Raw genomic sequence first — 19969 nt, 5'->3', positions numbered from 1 at the left:
ATTTTCTAGCTGCCATACCGTAGCTAACTTATTAAAATGTGTTTTTTAATAAGACTATAAGCACAGCCAAACAACCGACAAATCTATTATTCATCCGTGTCGCCCCTGTCATTTACTTGTAAATATCCATTTTTATTTTATATGTTCTGCACAGAAGTTATCAATAATATTACCGTTTTTCCTAATGTAATAGTGTTATAAGCTGTATGTACAGTAACTACAGATCAAGTATACAGCCCACAGTAGTAGATGTAGTTGTCTCAGAAACTGTTGCTGCTTTGGCTGGATAACTTGAACACAGCCATGGTGTCACGGCTGAGGAAAGGAGAGGACCAGGGTGCAGCGTGGGGAGCATACATGATCTTTTATTTAAGAAGGACGCCGACAAAACAATAAACAATACAAAACCAAACCGTGAAGCTCAACGGCAAAGTGCCATAAAGAAAGTCAACCTCCCACAAACACAGGTGGGAAAAAGGGTACCTAAGTATGGTTCCCAATCCGAGACAACGATAGACAGCTGTCCCTGATTGAGAACCATACCCGGCCAAACACAAAGAAATAGAAAACATAGAACGCAAAACATAGAATGCCCACCCCAACTTAAGCCCCGACCAAACCAAAATAGAGACATAAAAAGGATCTCTAAGGTCAGGCCGTGCCACATGGTTTATGGGTACAGCCTTTAAAACATCCATCAGTCTTTCTATTCAAGAAGTCGTATAAGCACACTTTTAGAGCCGTCTGATTGAGTTGGAGTAGATGCTTAAACTATAGCTAAATAAGAATACAGTGTTTTCAGGGCATACCATTAGAGATACAAAAAATCTCTTTGAGACTCAATGAAATGCTGTCTTTTCTTTTCCCGTTAACCAGGGCCTTTAAAACCAGGGTTGATTCAGAAGTATCTGCAGACTGTAGACGAAAGAAAGCCTCTAAACTGATGCCATGACTCAGTGACTGTACTGTAAAAGCTGCCTCTCCTTGGTAATGGAGCTTTCATCCCATTTTAGCAACCTGGACTCAGGGGTAGACATAACATAGTAAATGGAAATCCATCTCTCTCAGTATGATATTTTACGTTTCATATGGTATGTATTAATTTGTTGTATTACAATTTGTTATGGCTAACCTTTGGCTAGGTGGCTAACGCCAACGTTAGCTAGGTGGCTGACGTTAGCTAGAGTTAGGGGTTATGGTTAGGTTTATGGTTATGTAGTGAGGTAATATTTGATATCAATGCATTTATTATAGATAACACTATGCAATGAATATGATCAAAGTCTTTTCAACTGAATATCTGACTCCATTTATCATTATAGAAAAACCATGTGCAATCAAGTAATATGCCTTTAGCTGACTAAGATCAAGGAATATTCATAAGAAGCAAATATCAAAGCAAATATTATTTATTCACCTTGTAAAATGTATTAAATCACATACAAGGCATAACGCTTAAGATACGAAGAATTAACAGGTATTAACAAGTTTCCAGGCAAAGCAGGAACAACAAGATGCCTAGAAGCCTAGGAAATGAGAGAAATATTATCCAACCTTTCTTCAATGGACAATATACAGGATAAGATAACCACAGACCTTCATTTAATTTTTAACTTCTGAAAACCAACCACTATTTATCAATCAAATGATACCAAGTTTACAGTAACCTGATCATCCAGGCCCAATCTCTACAGGATATCATAGGCTTATGTGAGGGAGACCAATGTAAATAAGAAAAAATGCCTGAGAGGACAATAAATCCCTTTGCATGAAGTAATTTAAAATTGACCCTGTACAGATTCAAGTTACCACAGTGATCCTACATCCATATAGATGGCATCAGCCAGGCCGACGTGATTCCCTTTTATCGTTGAGCCGAAGCAAAGAAATTCATCCCAGGACTCAGCTGCTTTCCATAGTGTCAGTGATTAGATCACATGCTAGAAAAATACTTAATAGCAATAGGTTGAGTCAGAAAAGTCCAAATCTGAAATCAAAGTAATCTTTGTCATGTAAGGGAAAATAGTCAATCATCATTATAACAACAAGCAAACAAATGTAAACATAGGACACTCCTATCAAATATCTTAGACCATCCCGTGGAGCTTATCAAAAAATAGCCACTGGCTAGCAGAGGGGTGGGACAAAACTCATAACTCACAGATATCTTCACATATCCAATGGACTTGGCCATATGAACAGTACGCATGGGAATAAAAATCACACTCAACTGATTACCACACAACAATAAAAGGGTTAAATGTTATAAACATATGTTTGAGACTACATTGTCTCAGGCTACCCGGCTATGTTAGAATTACAGTTAGACAGTGCGTCTGAGCTCCAGGCAAGTGCATTTTGAGTTTTAAACATTGGGGTGAGTCTGCACCATTTCTCAAACAAGTCAGGATATTTATTCCCCGCTCACACCACGCATTGAGAGGATGTTTATACATTGTAATCACAATGTTTAAACCTGTCCTATGCGCAACCAAGACAACCACAGCATAATAAATAAGGTTTCCAAAAAACACTGCGGTTTGTCCAATGATCACGTTGTCATTTAAAACGTGCTGTTCATGCTAACAAGGAATGGTTCATGAATTACAGTGACTTCACACCTTTTGACTTTACCAACATTTTGTTGAGTTACAGCCTGAATTTAAAATGGATTGAATAGAGATTTCTGGTCACTGGCCTACACACTATAATGTAAGCTAACGCATGTTTGTACATCGTGCTGTTCCGTACAGTTGACCTTATTTTAGCGCCCCAAAAACATAATACTTCCAGGTCAACTGTAATATGAATACCATTGTAAAGCACAATTACTCCCCTTTCCAGCAAAATCAATGACGAGACCTTCATTGCTGCCCGTCTCTGCATGATTGAAGGCAATGGAGCTACATCTGCTCTTTTTAAAAATGGCTGGTTGGAAAGAGAAAGCTACTGCATCATAGTGAAAGGGGGAGATAGTGTGGTGAAATGGCTTTTTTCACCCGAATTTGCCAACTTATCACCCCAAATGTAAATTAAACATTCTAAAGAGTTTATATAATGTCTCATTACATACCTATTTGAAAGTTTGTGTAGGGTTTTTAGGGCGGCGCTGTGGCTGTCACGGTTTTTGAGAGTCATGATGGCTCGCAGTGATAACCCGAATAATTAACAATTGATTAAATTAACTATTGATGAACTCACAAGTAATTTACACTCACCATTGATAATTTCTTGTTTTTAATCTGCGAGAGAAGCGCTACACCTGCTGGAAAGAGGCTGTACGGCACATAATTTGTTGAATAATGCGTGCTGTACGTTACGGGACACGCCACACTTTAACGTACAGTGTCAGTTCAACTTTCTACTTTTCTCCAATACTATTGGGCCATTACCATGTCAATCAACGCTGAATCGAAACTTAGTTCATGATTTTTTTAATGACTACCTCATCTCTGTACCCCACACATACAATTATTTGTAAGGTCCCTCAGTCGAGCAGTGAAGTTTTCCAATACCATTGCAAAGAAGGGAACCTATTGGTAGATGGGTAGAAATAAAGCACATTGAAAGACATTGAATACCACTTTGAGCATGGTGAAGTTATTAATTACACTGGTGTATCAATACACCCAGTCAATACAAAGATACAACTGTTCTTCCTAACTCAGTTGCCAGAGAGGAAAGAATCTGCTCAGGGAATTCACCATGAGGCCAAAATGACTTTAAAACAGTTGCAGTTTAATGGCTGTGATAGAATAAAACTGATGATGGATCAACAACATTGTAGTTACTCCAATACTGGCTATGGCGCCTCAAGATGGACAAATAGTACTATTGTCACTTTTTTTCTTGCGTTAGGAATGAGACCAATGTCAATAAAACATTATTCATAAGATGACACAAAAATACCTTTGCATAGAGTAATTTATTAATTATTAGTAATCTATTAATTATTAATAGTCATTTTATTAAGTTACAACAGAGCTCATACATCCATATACACTGAGTATACAAAACATTAGGGACACCCCTTATTGATGTCACTTGTTAAATCCACTTCAATCAGTGTAGATGAAGAGGAGGAGATGAGTTAAAGAAGGATTTTCAAGCTTAGATACAATTGAGACAATGGGCAAGACACAATATTTAAGTGCCTTTGAAAGGGTAGTAGGTTCCAGGCGCACTGCGTTGTGTCAAAAACTGCTAACACTGTTGTGTTTTCAAAACTCAGTTTCCCGTGTATATATATATATATTTTTTTATTTCACCTTTATTTAACCAGGTAGGCAAGTTGAGAACAAGTTCTCATTTACAATTGCGACCTGGCCAAGATAAAGCAAAGCAGTTCGACAGATACAACAACACAGAGTTACACATGGAGTAAAACAAACATACAGTCAATAATACAGTATAAACAAGTCTATATACAATGTGAGCAAATTAGGTGAGAAGGGAGGTAAAGGCAAAAAAGGCCATGGTGGCAAAGTAAATACAATATAGCAAGTAAAACACTGGAATGGTAGTTTTGCAATGGAAGAATGTGCAAAGTAGAAATAAAAATAATGGGGTGCAAACGAGCAAAATAAATAAATAAATTAAATACAGTTGGGAAAGAGGTAGTTGTTTGGGCTAAATTATAGGTGGGCTATGTACAGGTGCAGTAATCTGTAAGATGCTCTGACAGTTGGTGCTTAAAGCTAGTGAGGGAGATAAGTGTTTCCAGTTTCAGAGATTTTTGTAGTTCGTTCCAGTCATTGGCAGCAGAGAACTGGAAGGAGAGGCGGCCAAAGAAAGAATTGGTTTTGGGGGTGACTAGAGATATACCTGCTGGAGCGTGTGCTACATGTGGGAGATGCTATGGTGACCAGCGAGCTGAGATAAGGGGGGACTTTACCTAGCAGGGTCTTGTAGATGACATGGAGCCAGTGGGTTTGGCGACGAGTATGAAGCGAGGGCCAGCCAACGAGAGCGTACAGGTCGCAATGGTGGGTAGTATATGGGGCTTTGGTGACAAAACGGATTGCACTGTGATAGACTGCATCCAATTTGTTGAGTAGGGTATTGGAGGCTATTTTGTAAATGACATCGCCAAAGTCGAGGATTGGCAGGATGGTCAGTTTTACACGGGTATGTTTGGCAGCATGAGTGAAGGATGCTTTGTTGCGAAATAGGAAGCCAATTCTAGATTTAACTTTGGATTGGAGATGTTTGATATGGGTCTGGAAGGAGAGTTTACAGTCTAACCAGACACCTAAGTATTTGTAGTTGTCCACGTATCCTAAGTCAGAGCCGTCCAGAGTAGTGATGTTGGACAGGCGGGTAGGTGCAGGTAGCGATCGGTTGAAGAGCATGCATTTAGTTTTACTTGTATTTAAGAGCAATTGGAGGCCACGGAAGGAGAGTTGTATGGCATTGAAGCTTGTCTGGAGGGTTGTTAACACAGTGTCCAAAGAAGGGCCGGAAGTATACAGAATGGTGTCGTCTGCGTAGAGGTGGATCAGGGACTCACCAGCAGCAAGAGCGACCTCATTGATGTATACAGAGAAGAGAGTCGGTCCAAGAATTGAACCCTGTGGCACCCCCATAGAGACTGCCAGAGGTCCGGACAGCAGACCCTCCGATTTGACACACTGAACTCTATCAGAGAAGTAGTTGGTGAACCAGGCGAGGCAATCATTTGAGAAACCAAGGCTGTCGAGTCTGCCGATGAGGATGTGGTGGTTGACAGAGTCGAAAGCCTCGGCCAGATCAATGAATACGGCTGCACAGTAATGTTTCTTATCGATGGCGGTTAAGATATAGGAATACTAAGATATTTAGGACCTTGAGCGGGGCTGAAGGTGCACCCATGACCAGCTCTGAAACCATATTGCATAGCAGAGAAGGTATGGTGAGATTCGAAATGGTCGGTAATCTGTTTGTTGACTTGGCTTTCGAAGACCTTAGAAAGGCATGGTAGGATAGATATAGATATATATATCAAGAATGGTCCACTTCCCAAAGGACTTCCAGCCAACTTAGCACAACTGTGGGAAGCATTGGAGTTAACATGGGCCAGCATCCCTATGGAACACTTTCGAAACACCTTGTAGAGTTCATACCCCAACGAATTGAGGATGTTCTGAGGGCAAAAGGGGGAGTCAACTCAATATTAGGGAAGGGAAAGGGGATACCTAGTCAGTTGTACAACTGAATGTATTCAACTGAAATGTGTCTTCCGCATTTAACCCAACCCTTCTGAGGAAGGTGTTCCTAATATTTGGTATACTCGGTATAGATGGCATCCATGCATGTGGGAGTCTGGGAGAGGAAGCGTGTCCATCTAATGAATGGGCATGTGCCTGAACTAAATGCTACACATTAATTGTAGTCTCACCCATTCATTTCTAATGAACGGTCATTTTTGACCGGGAACACCACAGGTGTACAAAAGTGAAATAAAACACCCCAAATTTGATGAAAATCATCCAAGTGTATTTTGTGTGTTCAGATGCCCGGAACCTTATGACAATCATATTAAATGAACTACATGTTTCAGAGAGAACTTGTAAATCGGTCCAATTCGAACGGAACACAGCAGGAGGGTTAATCGAAATTACTGATTGCCTCTTATTTGCTTGTGTGACGGATGTGAAACGGCTAGCTTGTCGCGCTATAGAGTTTGAATCGGTGACGTCACTTGCTCTGAGACCTTGAAGTAGTAGTTCCCCTTGCTCTGCAAGGGCCGCGGCTTTTGTGGAGCGATGGGCAACAATGCTTCGTGGGTGACTGTTGTTGATGTGTGCAGAGGGTCCCTGGTTCGCGCCCGGGTATGGGTGAGGGGACGGTCTAAAGTTCTACTGTTACACTTGTCGTGGTTTGTACATGTCAGCATATGCGCTACTGGTGTTGAAGTCAGGTGCAGGAGGGCAGAGAGTTGTCATAAGACGCACACTTTATTCGGCAGACGCAAACAAGACACGGACGCAACAGTGTCCACCGTCCTCCAGCCAAAGGCAAAAGTGCAAAGTGCGACAAAGTCACAAATAAGCAAAAATGTTTAACAATTAAACATACGCCGGGTTGAAACAAAGTACCCGGGGGAAAAACCAGCCTGGTGCGTCAATACAAAACACGTAACAAAACAATCCCACACAAAGACATGGGGGGGAACAGAGAAATATATATATATGCAGTTGATTAGCGAATGTAAACCAGGTGTGCGGAGAACAAGACAAAAAAATGGAACAATGAAAAATGGAGCGGTGATGGCTAGAAGGCCGCTGAACGTCGCCCGAACAAGGAGGGGAGCCGACTTCGGCGGAAGTCCTGACAGTACATCTCAGTTGTTATTAGAAACAACATTTGTTTAAGCAAGTCAGCCATATCAGCTATGTTTTTATAAAGGTAGTAAAATGAGGCTGAATTAACTGTTTTGCTGCCAGACAAGGCTCCCCCTGATAGCCATGTGTAGCAGTGGTAAGATGTTGGGACTGCTGTTGAGACAGCTTTCTGTAAGCCCTAACAGTTTGTGGGCACCGTTTGTCACCGTTATAGTGCAAGTAATGTATTGTTTAGTGTTGTGTTGTGTTTTGTTGCTTTGCTGGCATGCATTCCACTTTTTTGTTTTTGACCCACAAAGACTTACATGCTAAAATCATCACATGGTATGACACTACAAGCTTGGCACACCTGTATTTGGAGAGTTTCTCCCATTCCTCTCTGCAGATCCTCTCCAAGCTCTGTCAGGTTGGATGGGGAACGTAGCTATTATTTTCAGGTCTCCAGAGATGTTTGATCAAGTTCAAGTCCGGGCTTTGGCTGGGCCACTCAAGGACATTCAGAGACCCCGAAACCACTCCTGCATTGACATGTCTGTGTGCTTAGGGTCATTGTCCTGTTGGAAGGTGAACCTATGCCCCAGTTTGAGGTCCTGAGCGCTCTGGAGCAGGTATTCACTCGCTGTACTTTGCTCCATTCATCTTTGCCTCGATCCTGACTAGTCTCCCAGTCCCTGCGTTTACTAGGTTAAGACTATAAGACCAGACTGAAATTGGCTTCTGGAGCACACACTTCGATAAATCCTTGGTGTTTGAGATTTGATTGGAGGCAAACTGAATTTATGCTGATGATTCCCCCGGCCTCCAGTTTTGCTATTCATGACACACACTTACGTGGTGCACTCAAGTGCATTTTGCTAGCACAGCAGAGGTTAGCTCAGAGATTTACTTAACCACACTGCCTTGGTATTAGGTAGAAGTGTGTTGTGGCATATTTTCATGAAAGTAGTGTCCATTCATTAGATGTGGGTGTATCCAAAAAGGTTACAAATCTTTACTAGCTCTCTCACCTCACAGCTTCTGTGTCTCATTGAATCAGAATGTGGAACTCAGAATGATCGTCCTCAGTCCTTAGTAATTCACTTCAAATTACTCCAACTTTACAAGTTGGCACATGATGTCTTAGTTCTAAATCAAAATTTTGCTTAATGGTTAGATGGAAGTGCTTTTCAATCAACCTGAGCAACAGATTGTCCGTGATTGTGTAATTGTGCATCAGACTGGCCATAGTACTTTCAAAGCGTAAAATGCCCCGGATCTATCACAATAAAGCTATGACCTTATCTTCAGTCAGACTAAACATGTGAGCCAGGTACTGTCTATGTCTGCGAGGTAGACCTCCCTGCTGTGCTACAACTGAGCTGGAGAGGCATTAGCATGCCTTGTTGAGCTCGAAGCAGCTGTTGTCTCATTCCTTGCCCACTGAATTAGACACAATGACCTTTTGCTGCAGACCTCTTCCCCTCAGACAGTCTGTTTGTCCTCTCCTTTTTCTTTCTTTGACGCCCTGCTGCTCTGTTACTCCCATCATTCCGATGGCGGCGATGTGGACGAGATCAAACGCCGCTTTAAGACACCGGCCCGATTTGTTGCTGTTTTGACGTGTTAACCGTAAGATTGGCGCTTATGACTGTATGACTGTATGACTGTGGGTGCCTGTCGATCAAAGAGGGGCGATCAGGAACTGAAAGAAACGTGTGGTTTGCCTCAGTGCCCTCGGATGACACCAACAGGGTTACCTAGAGCCACCCAGGCCCAGGTTCTGAGGGGGCATGCTGCTCCTCTATAAACTACCTGCAGGATGACAATCAGGCATAACTTCGCTATAGGCCTTTGAGGGCCAACTCCCAACAGTCACAGGCAGTGCTTAGGTTCTTTGTATCAATGTACTCTTTGTGCAACTCACTGTTGATTCCATCTGAGCCAGAGACTAGTAGAGCTGGTGGGTTTCCATGATTTAATACACTTTTTTGATCATCCTCTCAGGGCAGCTGGTTCCAATTAGATTCATAGCAGAAGAATAGAGACCTCCAGATCTCTTATTTGATAGTTTGAGTAAATAAGGTCTTCGGGCCTTTAGGTCTAGAAACAGGTTTTTGAGGTTGTTCTATTAGGAATCAGTACACTTTCCCTCTACTCATCTGTCTATCTGTTCACTGCTCACATTTCTGCTGACGTTGAGAGACTACATATTGTGTGAGCAGCCATGCTCAGTACGAGTGTTCTTTATTACAGTAATCCAAGTAGAAAGTTATGATTCTCATAAAAGGGAAGGCTCTGCTGACAGCTGAGACAACAAACATGAGCTTTTGAACTTAATGACGCAGGACAAATTGCTTGTTTGAATAACAGAAAAAGTCAAATCCAGTAATATACTCCTTTCCCCCAATGGCCAGGCCACAGGCCATCTTACTGTGTAACAGTTATCCAGTGTGACTAAAGATCTTCTCATTTAATTATGTATTGCTTGCTTTGACTGGTGACAATGGTCTTAAGTCACTTTCTGTCCCCAGGGGGAAAGAGTATGGGCATGATGTGGACTTCCTCTTGACTATGCCTGAGATGGGGAAAGAAGAGGGGCTACTGCTTCATGTGATTGACAGACTGAAGGACCAGGTAAATTAATGTATTATTGCATATACAGTAGACAAAGCTCAATGTCTATGATTGAACAGTATAGCAGTTATACAGGATATACAGTAAAAAAACATATCAGTCCCATCAGAAGGTTCCAGGGTGATTTAGTTACCCTTTACCAAGATTAATAGTAGAAAAGCACAGCACTAAGTGATGTTTGGATTGTGGCAACATCAAGTGGAGTATCACTTCAGTAAAGATTGGAGGGTGCAGTTTCGGTGAAGGTTTGTTTGATTATAAAGGTAAATTCTACTTAATTGCATTCTTTCAACAAAAAGTTGAAAAGAGAGTAAAACCCTTGATTAGCAGCTTAGTCAGTGCTGACAACGAACAACTAGTTTGTCTCCTCAAGGTATGGATCTTGTGACTCCTCCCACATCTGTCCTAGTGCACATACACTACCGCAAAGACTGAGTACGATGTGCCTAACTGTAATGAACATGAGGGGAGACAGAGAGCTGGTTTCAAGCGCAGGGCGCAGCAAGTGTTTATTGCAAAGGACCACAGGAGGAGGCAGGTAGCTGGGTCCAGGGCCAGGCAGAAAGTCATACACAGGTGTTCAAAAGGGACAACAGTACAGGCAGGTAAAGGCAAGATCGGGCAATAGGTAGATAACAGGAAATCCGATAAAATACAGGCAGGGAATATGCAAAAGCCGTCATTAGTGAGGCAGGAAAAAACTATCATACACGGGAGGAGTAAATCACGGGAAACCCAGCGCTCCAAAAGACATGTGTCACAAAACAAACAATACCTCACAGGGATGGGGTGCAAAGAACTGAACTAAAAAGTGTGATAATGACTTACAGGTGTGTGAACAGGTAATTAGAATTCAGGTGATTGGGATCTGGACAGTGAGCTGCGTTCAGGGGATCTAGGTGTTTGAGCGTGTGAGCTGGAAAGTGGGCTGGAAAGTGAGCTGTGTTCAGGGGATCTACATGTTTGAGGCTGTGAGATCCACCCCTCAGAAAGAAATGCGTTGAGAAAAAAATTGAGAAAGAATGTTCTCAGAATGCAGTAGAGAAAAAACAAAGAAATGTTTGTAGAGTTGAGAGAGTAATATGAACAGAGAAAAGGAGGAGAGGGCTGAGGGGAATTGGGTTAGTGCCCTACAGTGTGGAGAGGGATAAAGTGATTGTAGGAGAGGATGATTACAGTGCCAAGTGCATATGAGTTGGCACATAAGGAGGCAGTAATAAGATGGTCACACCAATATCGAGGGCCTCGGCCCAGGAAATGATTATTTAAATGTGGTTTATACAGTTAACCTGGCTTTGAGAGAGTCAGAGAGAGAACGAGGTAGAAAGAGATGGGGTGCGGGGGGACGTGTTCTTTGGTAGCACCATACGCCTCTCCTCTGAGACAGTTGATGGATTTCATGTTGGAGGGGCTGAAAAGAGAACATTGTTTGATGAAGAGCAGGGCTGTGGTGTCTACTGTAGCTGCAGGCCTGTTTTTGTCATTTCTGCCTGGCTTTAAAAATCGTTCCCCTTTCCTTCCACCCCCACCCTCTACCCCCAGCCTTAACTTGCTTTAATGGGCATTCTTTTGATAAAACCTCCTATGCTAACACACACACACACACACACACACACACACACACACACACACACACACACACACACACACACACACACACACACTGGTTATTGCTGGTTCCTCCCACCCTTTGGTGAGAGGAGGGGGGGATGGGAAGGAAGAAACTTCCCTAGATAGTGTCCCTGGCATGGGGGAGGAATATGTCCATAGGAAAGGGAGCACGGGAGACCGTGATAAAGTGGAGGTAGCAGAGGTTGACTCTAAGTCGTGTAACCTTGTCATCTTCAATCTGGTCACCTGGGGGCCACATGTCGTCAACTCTTTGCCTATGCTGAATATCATGGCTGTTTTTTCCCCCTTTAACCCTGGGGGGAGGTAAAAATCTATCTATCTGGAAATGTCCTTGTGAAAATGGGCTTCATCATTTCTTCTGATGGATATGAAAGCATAACTTGGGGGCACAAGCAAAGGTCAGCCAGACATTTCGATGGTAGACGGATGAGATGCAGCTATTTGCCCTGGTAATAGCAACGGAGAACGTGAGAGGGCGATGCCTCATCCACCATTCACCAATCATCTGCTCTAACTGTCCGGGTGGTAGTGGTAGATTCATTTCCATTGCAGTGCGCTATGTAGATCAAGTACTGATGTAATGATATTATATGATTATGGATATGTTGGCCATAGTACTTCCAAAGCAACAACAGTAGCCAGAGGGCACATGAATTAGATATGTTATGAGATTTGAGTCCCATAAACTGTAGACTGTGCAGTTAAGACGTGTGTAGAGACATTTTTGAGAGACAGTAATACTGGGGTTATTTAAAAGTCAAGGACAATTATTTGGTTTAATCAAGTCACACTCAAAACACACTAAAAGCACCCTGGCGCTGTTGCGCTGTTGCGCCTTCTTCAGTGTGGGTGGACCATTTCAGTTTGTCAGTGATGTGTTCACTGAGGAACCTGAAGCTTTCCACCTGCTCCACTGCAGTCTCGTCAATGTGGATAGGGGGGTGCTCCCTCTGCTGTTTCCTGAATCAAATTAAATCAAATGTATTTATAAAGCCCTTTTTACATCAGCTGATATCTCAAAGTGCTGTACAGAAACCCAGCCTAAAACCCCAAACAGCAAGCAATGCAGGTGCAGAAGAACGGTGGCTAGGAAAAACTCCCTAGAAAGGCTAGAACCTAGGAACAAACCTAGAGAGGAACCAGGCTATGAGGAGTGGCCAGTTCTCTTCTGACTGTGCCGGGTGGAGATTATAACAGAACATGGCCAAGATGTTTAAATGTTCATAGATGACCAGCAGGGTCAAATAATAATAATCACAGTGGTTGTCGAGGGTGCAACTGGTCAGCACCTCAGGAGTAAATGTCAGTTGGCTTTTCATAGTTGATCATTCAGAGTATCTCTACCGCTCCTGCTGTCTCTAGAGAGTTGAAAACAGCAGGTCTGGGACAGGTAGCACGTCCGGTGAACAGGTCAGGGTTCCATAGCCGCAGGCAGAACAGTTGAAACTGGAGCAGCAGCACGGCCAGGTGGACTGGGGACAGCAAGGAGGCATCAGGCCAGGTCGTCCTGAGGCATGGTCCTAGGGCTCAGGTCCTCTGAGAGAGAGAGAGAAAGAAAGAAAGAAAGAGAGAATTAGAGAGCATTCTTAAATTCACACAGGACACCGGATAAGACAGGATAAATACATCATATATAACAGACTGACCCGAGCCCCCCGACACATACACTACTGCAGCATAAATACTGGAGGCTGAGACAGGAGGGGTCGGGAGACTGTGACTGTGGCCCCGTAGGATGATATCCCTGAACAGGGACAAAAAGGAAGGATATAACCCCACCCACTTTGCCACCCACACAGCCTCCACACTACTAGACGGATATCTTCAAGCACCAGCTTACCATCCTAAGACAAGGCCGAGTATAGCCCACAAAGATCTCCGCCATGGCACAAGCCAAGGGGGGGGCGCCAACCCAGACAGGAAGATCACATCAGTGACTCAACCCACTCAAGTGACGCTCTCCTCCTAGGGACGGCATGGAAGAGCACCAGTAAGCCAGTGACTCAGCCCCTGAAATATGGTTAGAGGCAGAGAATCCCAGTGGAGAGAGGGGAACCGGCCAGGCAGACACAGCAAGGGTGGTTCGTTGCTCCATTGCCTTTCCGTTCACCTTCACACTCCTGGGCCAGACTACACTCAATCACAGGACCTACTGAAGAGATTAATCTTCAATAAAGACTTAAATGTTGAGACCGAGTCTGCGTCTCTCACATGGGTAGGCAGACCATTCCATTAAAATGGAGCTCTATAGGAGAAAGCCCTGCCTTCAGCTGTTTGCTTAGAAATTCTAGGGACAGTCAGGAGGTCTGCGTCTTGTGACCGTAGCGTACGTGTAGGTATGTACGGCAGAACCTAATCGGAAAGATAGGTAGGAGCAAGCCCATGTAATGCTTTGTAGGTTAGCAGTAAAACCTTGAAATCAGCACTTGCCTTAACAGGAAGCCAGTGTAGAGAGGCTAGCACTGGAGTAATATGATCACATTTTTTGGGTTCCAGTCAAGATTCTAGCAGCCTTGTTTAGCAAGAACTGAAGTTTATTTAGTGCTTTATCCGGGTAGCCGGAAAGTAGTGCATTGCAGTAGTCTAACCGAGAAGTGACAAAAGCATGGATTAAGTTTTCTGCACAATATTTGGACAGAACGTTTCTGATTTTTGCAATGTTACGTAGATGGAAAAATGATGACAGAAATATGTGCTATGGGGCGATAGTCATTCAGTTCAGTTACCTTTGTTTTCTTGGGTACAGGAACAATGGTGGACATCTTGAAGCATGTGGGGACAGCAAACTGGGAGAGGAAAAGATTGAATATGTATGTAAACATTTCAGCCATTTCTGAGGACACGGCTAGGGATGCCTTCTGGGCCAACAGCCTTGCGAGGGTTCACACGCATAAATGTGTTACTCACGTCGGCCATGGAGAATGAGAGCCCACAGTCCTTGATAGCTGGCTGCGTCGGTGGCACTGTGTTATCCTTAAAGCGGGTGAAAAGGGTGTTTAGTGTGATGTCGGTGTCCGCGATGTGGCTGGTTTTCCCTTTGTAGTCCATGATTGTATGTAGACCCTGCCACATATGTCTTGTGTCTGAGCCGTTGAATTGCGACTCCACTTTGTCTCTGTACTGACGTTTGAGGGATAACTACCCTGTTTGTATTTGGCCATGTTCCCAGTCACCTTGCCATGGTTAAATGTGGTCGTTCATGCTTTCAGTTTTGTGCGAATGCTGCCATCTATCCACGGTTTCTGGTTTGGGTATGTTTTAATAGTCATAGTGGGTACAACATCTTCTGTACAATTCCTGATAAAGTCAGTCACCATATTCGTGTATTCGTCTATATTATTGTCAGTGACTAAACGGAACATATCCCAGTCCGTGTGATCAAAACAATCTTGAAGCATGGATTCCGATTGGTCAGACCAGCGTTGAATAGGCCTTAACACAGGTACTTCCAGTTTGAGTTTCTGCCTGTAGGAAGGGAGAAGCAAGATCATATTTGTCGAAGGGAGGGTGGTGGAGGGCCTTGTAGGCATTTTGAAAAGTTGAGTAGCAGTGGTCCAATGTTTTTTCAGAGTGCGTGCTACAGTCAATGTGTTGGTAGAACTTCGGTAGCGTTTTCCACCGATTATCTTTGTTAAGTTCCCCGCCTACAGTCCCCGCCTGCAGGCTCAGGATATGTGGTTTCCAGTTTGCATAGGGTCTAGTGTAGTTCTTTGAGGGACGTCGTGGTAAAGGCTTGATGGGGAATATACACAGCTGTGACTATAACAGAAGATAGTTCTCTTTGGAGGTAATGCGGTCTGCATTTGATTGTGAGGTATTCTAAGTCGGGTGAACAAAAGGACGTGAGATTCTGTATCTTATCACAATCACACCATGAGTAGTTAATCATGAAACCGATTTCTATTCCTGTCTGTGCGATGAACTGAGAACCCAGTTTGCTGTATGGACTCAGACAGTATATCCCGAGAGAGCCATGTTTCCCTGAAACAGAGTATGTTACAATCCCGGATGTCTCTCTGGAAGGAGATCCTACCCTTGAACTCGTCAACTTATCCAGAGACTGAACATTAGTGAGTAATATACTAGGATGTGGTGGGTGGTGTGCGCGCCTCCAGAGTCGGACTAGGAGTCCACTCCGAATATCTCTTCTCCGCCGGCGGTATTTTGGATCAGCCTCTGGAATCAGTTCAATTGCCAAACAAAGGATCCAATTTGGGAAAGTCGTATTCCTGGTCGTAATGCTGTTGAATTACCGCGACTGTGATATTCAAAAGTTATTTCCGGTTGTATGTAATAACACCGAAAGAATTCTGGGCTACCAACCAGTCAGAATTTTGCCTAAATGTACAATTCGGTTTCACTTTTGCCCAGTTTGACTGCAAAACATGACGTAATAAAAACAGCAAGACACTCCATATCTCTATTGCCTGCAGTTATCACAATTGTCTCCATTTGCTTTGGTGGCTGCGTTGTCTAAAAGAAAACTACAGCTGATTTTTGTTCTTTCACTGACATTGGATGAACACACACACACACACACACACACACACACACACACACACACACACACACACACACACACACACACACACACACACACACACACACACACAGTCTTGAATAACTGACCTTGTGGGGACACAATCCTATTTTCCCTAGCCCCTAACCTTAACCTGAACCCAAAAACCTAACCTTAACCCTAAACCTAACCCTAGCACCTAACCCTAAATCTAATTCTAACCCTAAAACCCTAACCTTACCCTTAAACCCCTTAGAAATAGCATTTGACCTTGAAGGACTAACAAAATGTCCCCAGTTGGTCAAATCTGTGTTTGTTTACTATTATTGGACTGCTGGTCCCCACAAGTAGAGTTAAACATGTCTACACAGTACACACAAACACACAGACAGAAGTTTCAAAATGCTCCACTTTAATTTCAGTAATCAGACCGGACTGTTCCGGCAAAGCTTTGAATCAAAGGAAAACACAGTTCAAACATAGCCTGCTAACACACACTAATCTGGGACATGAAGGGAGGGTTTGTGCTCTGATTCAGAGAAAATTTGACATTAGATCACAGCGGCCCGTGTCCCTGTCACCACTTTGACCGCCGCTCCCTTTGTCCTCTGGGGCAGGTGGCCATGGAGGCAGCTTGCTTGTCCTCTGGGGCAGGTGGCCATGGAGGCAGCTTGCTTGTCCTCTGGAGCAGGTGGCCATGGAGGCAGCTTGCTTGTCCTCTGGGGCAGGTGGCCATGGAGGCAGCTTGCTTGTCCTCTGGGGCAGGTGGCCATGGAGGCAGCCTGCTTGTCCTCTGGGGCAGGTGGCCATGGAGGAGGCAGCCTGCTTGTCCTCTGGGGCAGGTGGCCATGGAGGCAGCTTGCTTGTCCTCTGGGGCAGGTGGCCATGGAGGCAGCCTGCTTGTCCTCTGGGGCAGGTGGCCATGGAGGCAGCCTGCTTGTCGTCTGGGGCAGGTGGCCATGGAGGCAGCCTGCTTGTCCTCTGGGGCAGGTAGCCATGGAGGCAGCCTGCTTGTCCTCTGGGGCAGGTGGCCATGGAGGCAGCCTGCTTGTCGTCTGGGGCAGGTGGCCATGGAGGCAGCCTGCTTGTCCTCTGGGGCAGGTGGCCATGGGGGCAACCTGCTTGTCCTCTGGGGCAGGTGGCCATGGTGGCAGCCTGCTTGTCAGTTGTTTGTCACACACTTGAAAAGAACGAAACAAAAGAAATAATGAAATAAGAATTTTATCAATTTGGCAAGCCACAGAATTCCATCACTTGCATTTGTGTTTTTTGTCTTAAAGGCAAAGCTTAACTTCAAAGATTAACTCCCTGCAACATCTCCGCCTCAGTAATTCCCTCTGTAAATAGTTCTGGTGAGATAAGCTTACGATGGGATGCTCTCTGACATCACCTGCTGCATTTTAGAAGATTACATTGATTGTTGCGCTAAACAGCCATCCTAGACAGAAACTTTAAGGCGTCGCTTTTTTATGGTGGGTTTGTGTGCGTGGGGCCGTAGGCTTCATCAAAGGAAGGGCACTCATGTTTAGAGACTTATGGTCTGTAAAACTGTGAATGATTAAGTGATATGACATGTTATTCTATAAAATCCTTTCTCCATAATTAATATTACCTGATTGAGCTTATCATTTAAATGTAATTAAGTAGAGAGTCGGGGCACCACAAAATAATATTTATAGAGCTGTTATCTTCCGAATAAACTCTTAAGGACCTAGTAATATTTTACATCAATAGCAGTCAATATTAATCGTTACTTTAATTCAGTCTCATCTGAAAGTTGTACATTCTTGGTTATCTTCACGAACCCTGGCTAACAAGTTGAATCAGCAATACAAAATTGGGTTTAATTATTTATTTCCTAAATACTAACTAATCACGCAGATTTACATAGACACAGAATTAATTATATCTTGATTACAAATTACGTCATAAAGGAAAACGTCCCTTGCGGGCGGAACAGATATGAAAACTGGTTACACAAAAGAAAAGGGGCTGGGTTTTAGTGAAAGAGTGGGAAGACTGAGGGACAAAGGGAGAAGCTGTGCTATTGTAAATACAGTATCTTATGCATTCTAAATTACCGCCCATTTGGAAAAGGAAAATGCAATAAATATTTACTCTGAGCTGCACTTTGGCAGGTTGGTGGTAGATGGAAGGCCATGTTGCCAAACCGAGTCCTTTGTCCTTTGAAGAATGTCTCTGGTGGTCAATTGGATACGTTGTAGTAACGTCGTTGTGTGGTAGACGGGTTACTCTATTCTTTCCTAGACCACGTTTGCAACTGCTGTTGCTAACTCAACGGCTAGGAGGTATCACTTCTGTAGTGAATAAGAGTTCAAACGAGGTGTATGAGGTTGGTAAGGTGCCAGCCGATCTTGATGGGGGACCACAACTCATCCACTAGTCTGAAGCTGGATGCAGTACACCATGTCAAGTCATTCCAGAACCCTGCATGGGCCTTCCCAGTGACTCATTTGTTTTAGGATCAGACCACGCTTGTGCCGGTGCCACACTTTTTGGCCAATCTGTAAAGGCTGACCTCAACAGCAGGTGTTGTATGCCCACTTCTGCTTTACCCCTGCTTCCATCAAGCGATGCCGTGCAAAGTCATGGGCTGTGTCCAGGTGCTGATGAAGATGGTGGAGGTACTCCAAGCCTGAGGCTCCAGGAACAAGGACAAGTCCATTGGAGTGCGTAGTTCTCTGGCCACTTGGTAAAATAGTCCATGGCCACAAGTAGGTATCGATTGCCTTCCTCTGTCATGGGGAAAGGACCCAGGATGTCCACAGGGGCCCCCACCTGATATTACTGCAACGGGGCATGGGAGCGTCTGGTTGGTCCTTTATGGGCAGTGCAGGCGTCACAGGCACGCACGCACATACTGTTATGTGCCTTGGCGGCAGCCAGCCAGTAGAGTTTCCTTCAGAGTTGTTGGAGGGTCTTTGTGTACCAGAAGTGTTCTGACCCCACCGACCCATGGACAGCCCTGAAGGCATGGGCTCACATGGAACAATGCACCAGCCGCTACCACACCACCAAGTTGTATGTTGGTTCCCTCCATTTTTTAAACATCACCCCATTGTGAATGGCAAGGTTGTCACACTGGGAGTAGTAGGCCTTGGCTTCAGGGCACACTGTTCAAGGCAGGCCACTGACCGGTTTCCAACCAACCCCGGATAGTCGCCAACACCCGGTCACCTTCCTACTCCCTCTTCAGGTCCTGGTTATTCTAGCTCTCCAAGGGTGCTGAGCTCCTGTCTCCCATCTGAATTGCCACCAATGTGGGCAGTGCTTGCAGTCATCCTCTTCACATGGCTGGTGAGATAGGAAATCTTCCTGGTCACATAGTTCAGCTGCCTGTAGTCTATACAGAAGCACTATGAGCAGTCCTTCTTCTTGACAAGGACTACGGTGGGCCTCCCAAGGGCTGTTGGGTGGCTTGATGAACCCTGTCTTTGCCATCTTCCGGATCTTCTGCTCTTTCTCTCTTTGCCAGTGGCAAGCGATGGAGTGCTGGACCAGACTGGTTCTCTGGCAGTCTTCATCTCATACGGCAAAGACATCCACAAACTCTGCAAACAGTGCTTCCAACACATCCCGCTGCTCAGGCTCTAGCCCTTCCGAACACCTCTACACTTGTTTCCGCACAGCGTAACTTCTTGGAACTACCCATGCCAGAGAATTGTCAGCAACTACACTAATTAGCATAGCGCAACGATCAAATAATCTCACCAGAAAATATTAATATTCATGAAGTCACAAGTGAAATATAGCGAAACACAGCTGAGCCTTTTGTTAATCACCCTGTCATCTCAGATTTTGAAATGATGCTTTACAGCGATAGCAAGACAAGCGTTTGTGTAAGTTTATCGATAGCCTAGCA

General features: G+C 44.2%; 1 protein-coding gene across 4 annotated transcripts in view; it reads left to right on the top strand.

The window, feature by feature from the left end:
* Nucleotides 1-19969, top strand: part of LOC118401536 (DNA nucleotidylexotransferase) — a 150804-nt gene that overhangs the window by 74026 nt on the left and 56809 nt on the right. For all 4 annotated transcript variants that reach the window (XM_035799160.1, XM_035799143.1, XM_035799133.1 and 1 more), the window contains exon 8: nt 9833-9935. In XM_035799160.1, the coding sequence (XP_035655053.1) occupies nt 9833-9935 (103 nt within the window). The remainder of the gene's footprint in view (nt 1-9832; nt 9936-19969) is intronic.

Source organism: Oncorhynchus keta, chromosome 2, assembly GCF_023373465.1.
Source record: "Oncorhynchus keta strain PuntledgeMale-10-30-2019 chromosome 2, Oket_V2, whole genome shotgun sequence".
Classification (NCBI taxonomy): domain Eukaryota; kingdom Metazoa; phylum Chordata; class Actinopteri; order Salmoniformes; family Salmonidae; genus Oncorhynchus; species Oncorhynchus keta.
The sequence above is the reverse complement of the archived record's forward strand: the minus strand, read 5'-3'. Positions and strand labels throughout refer to the sequence as shown.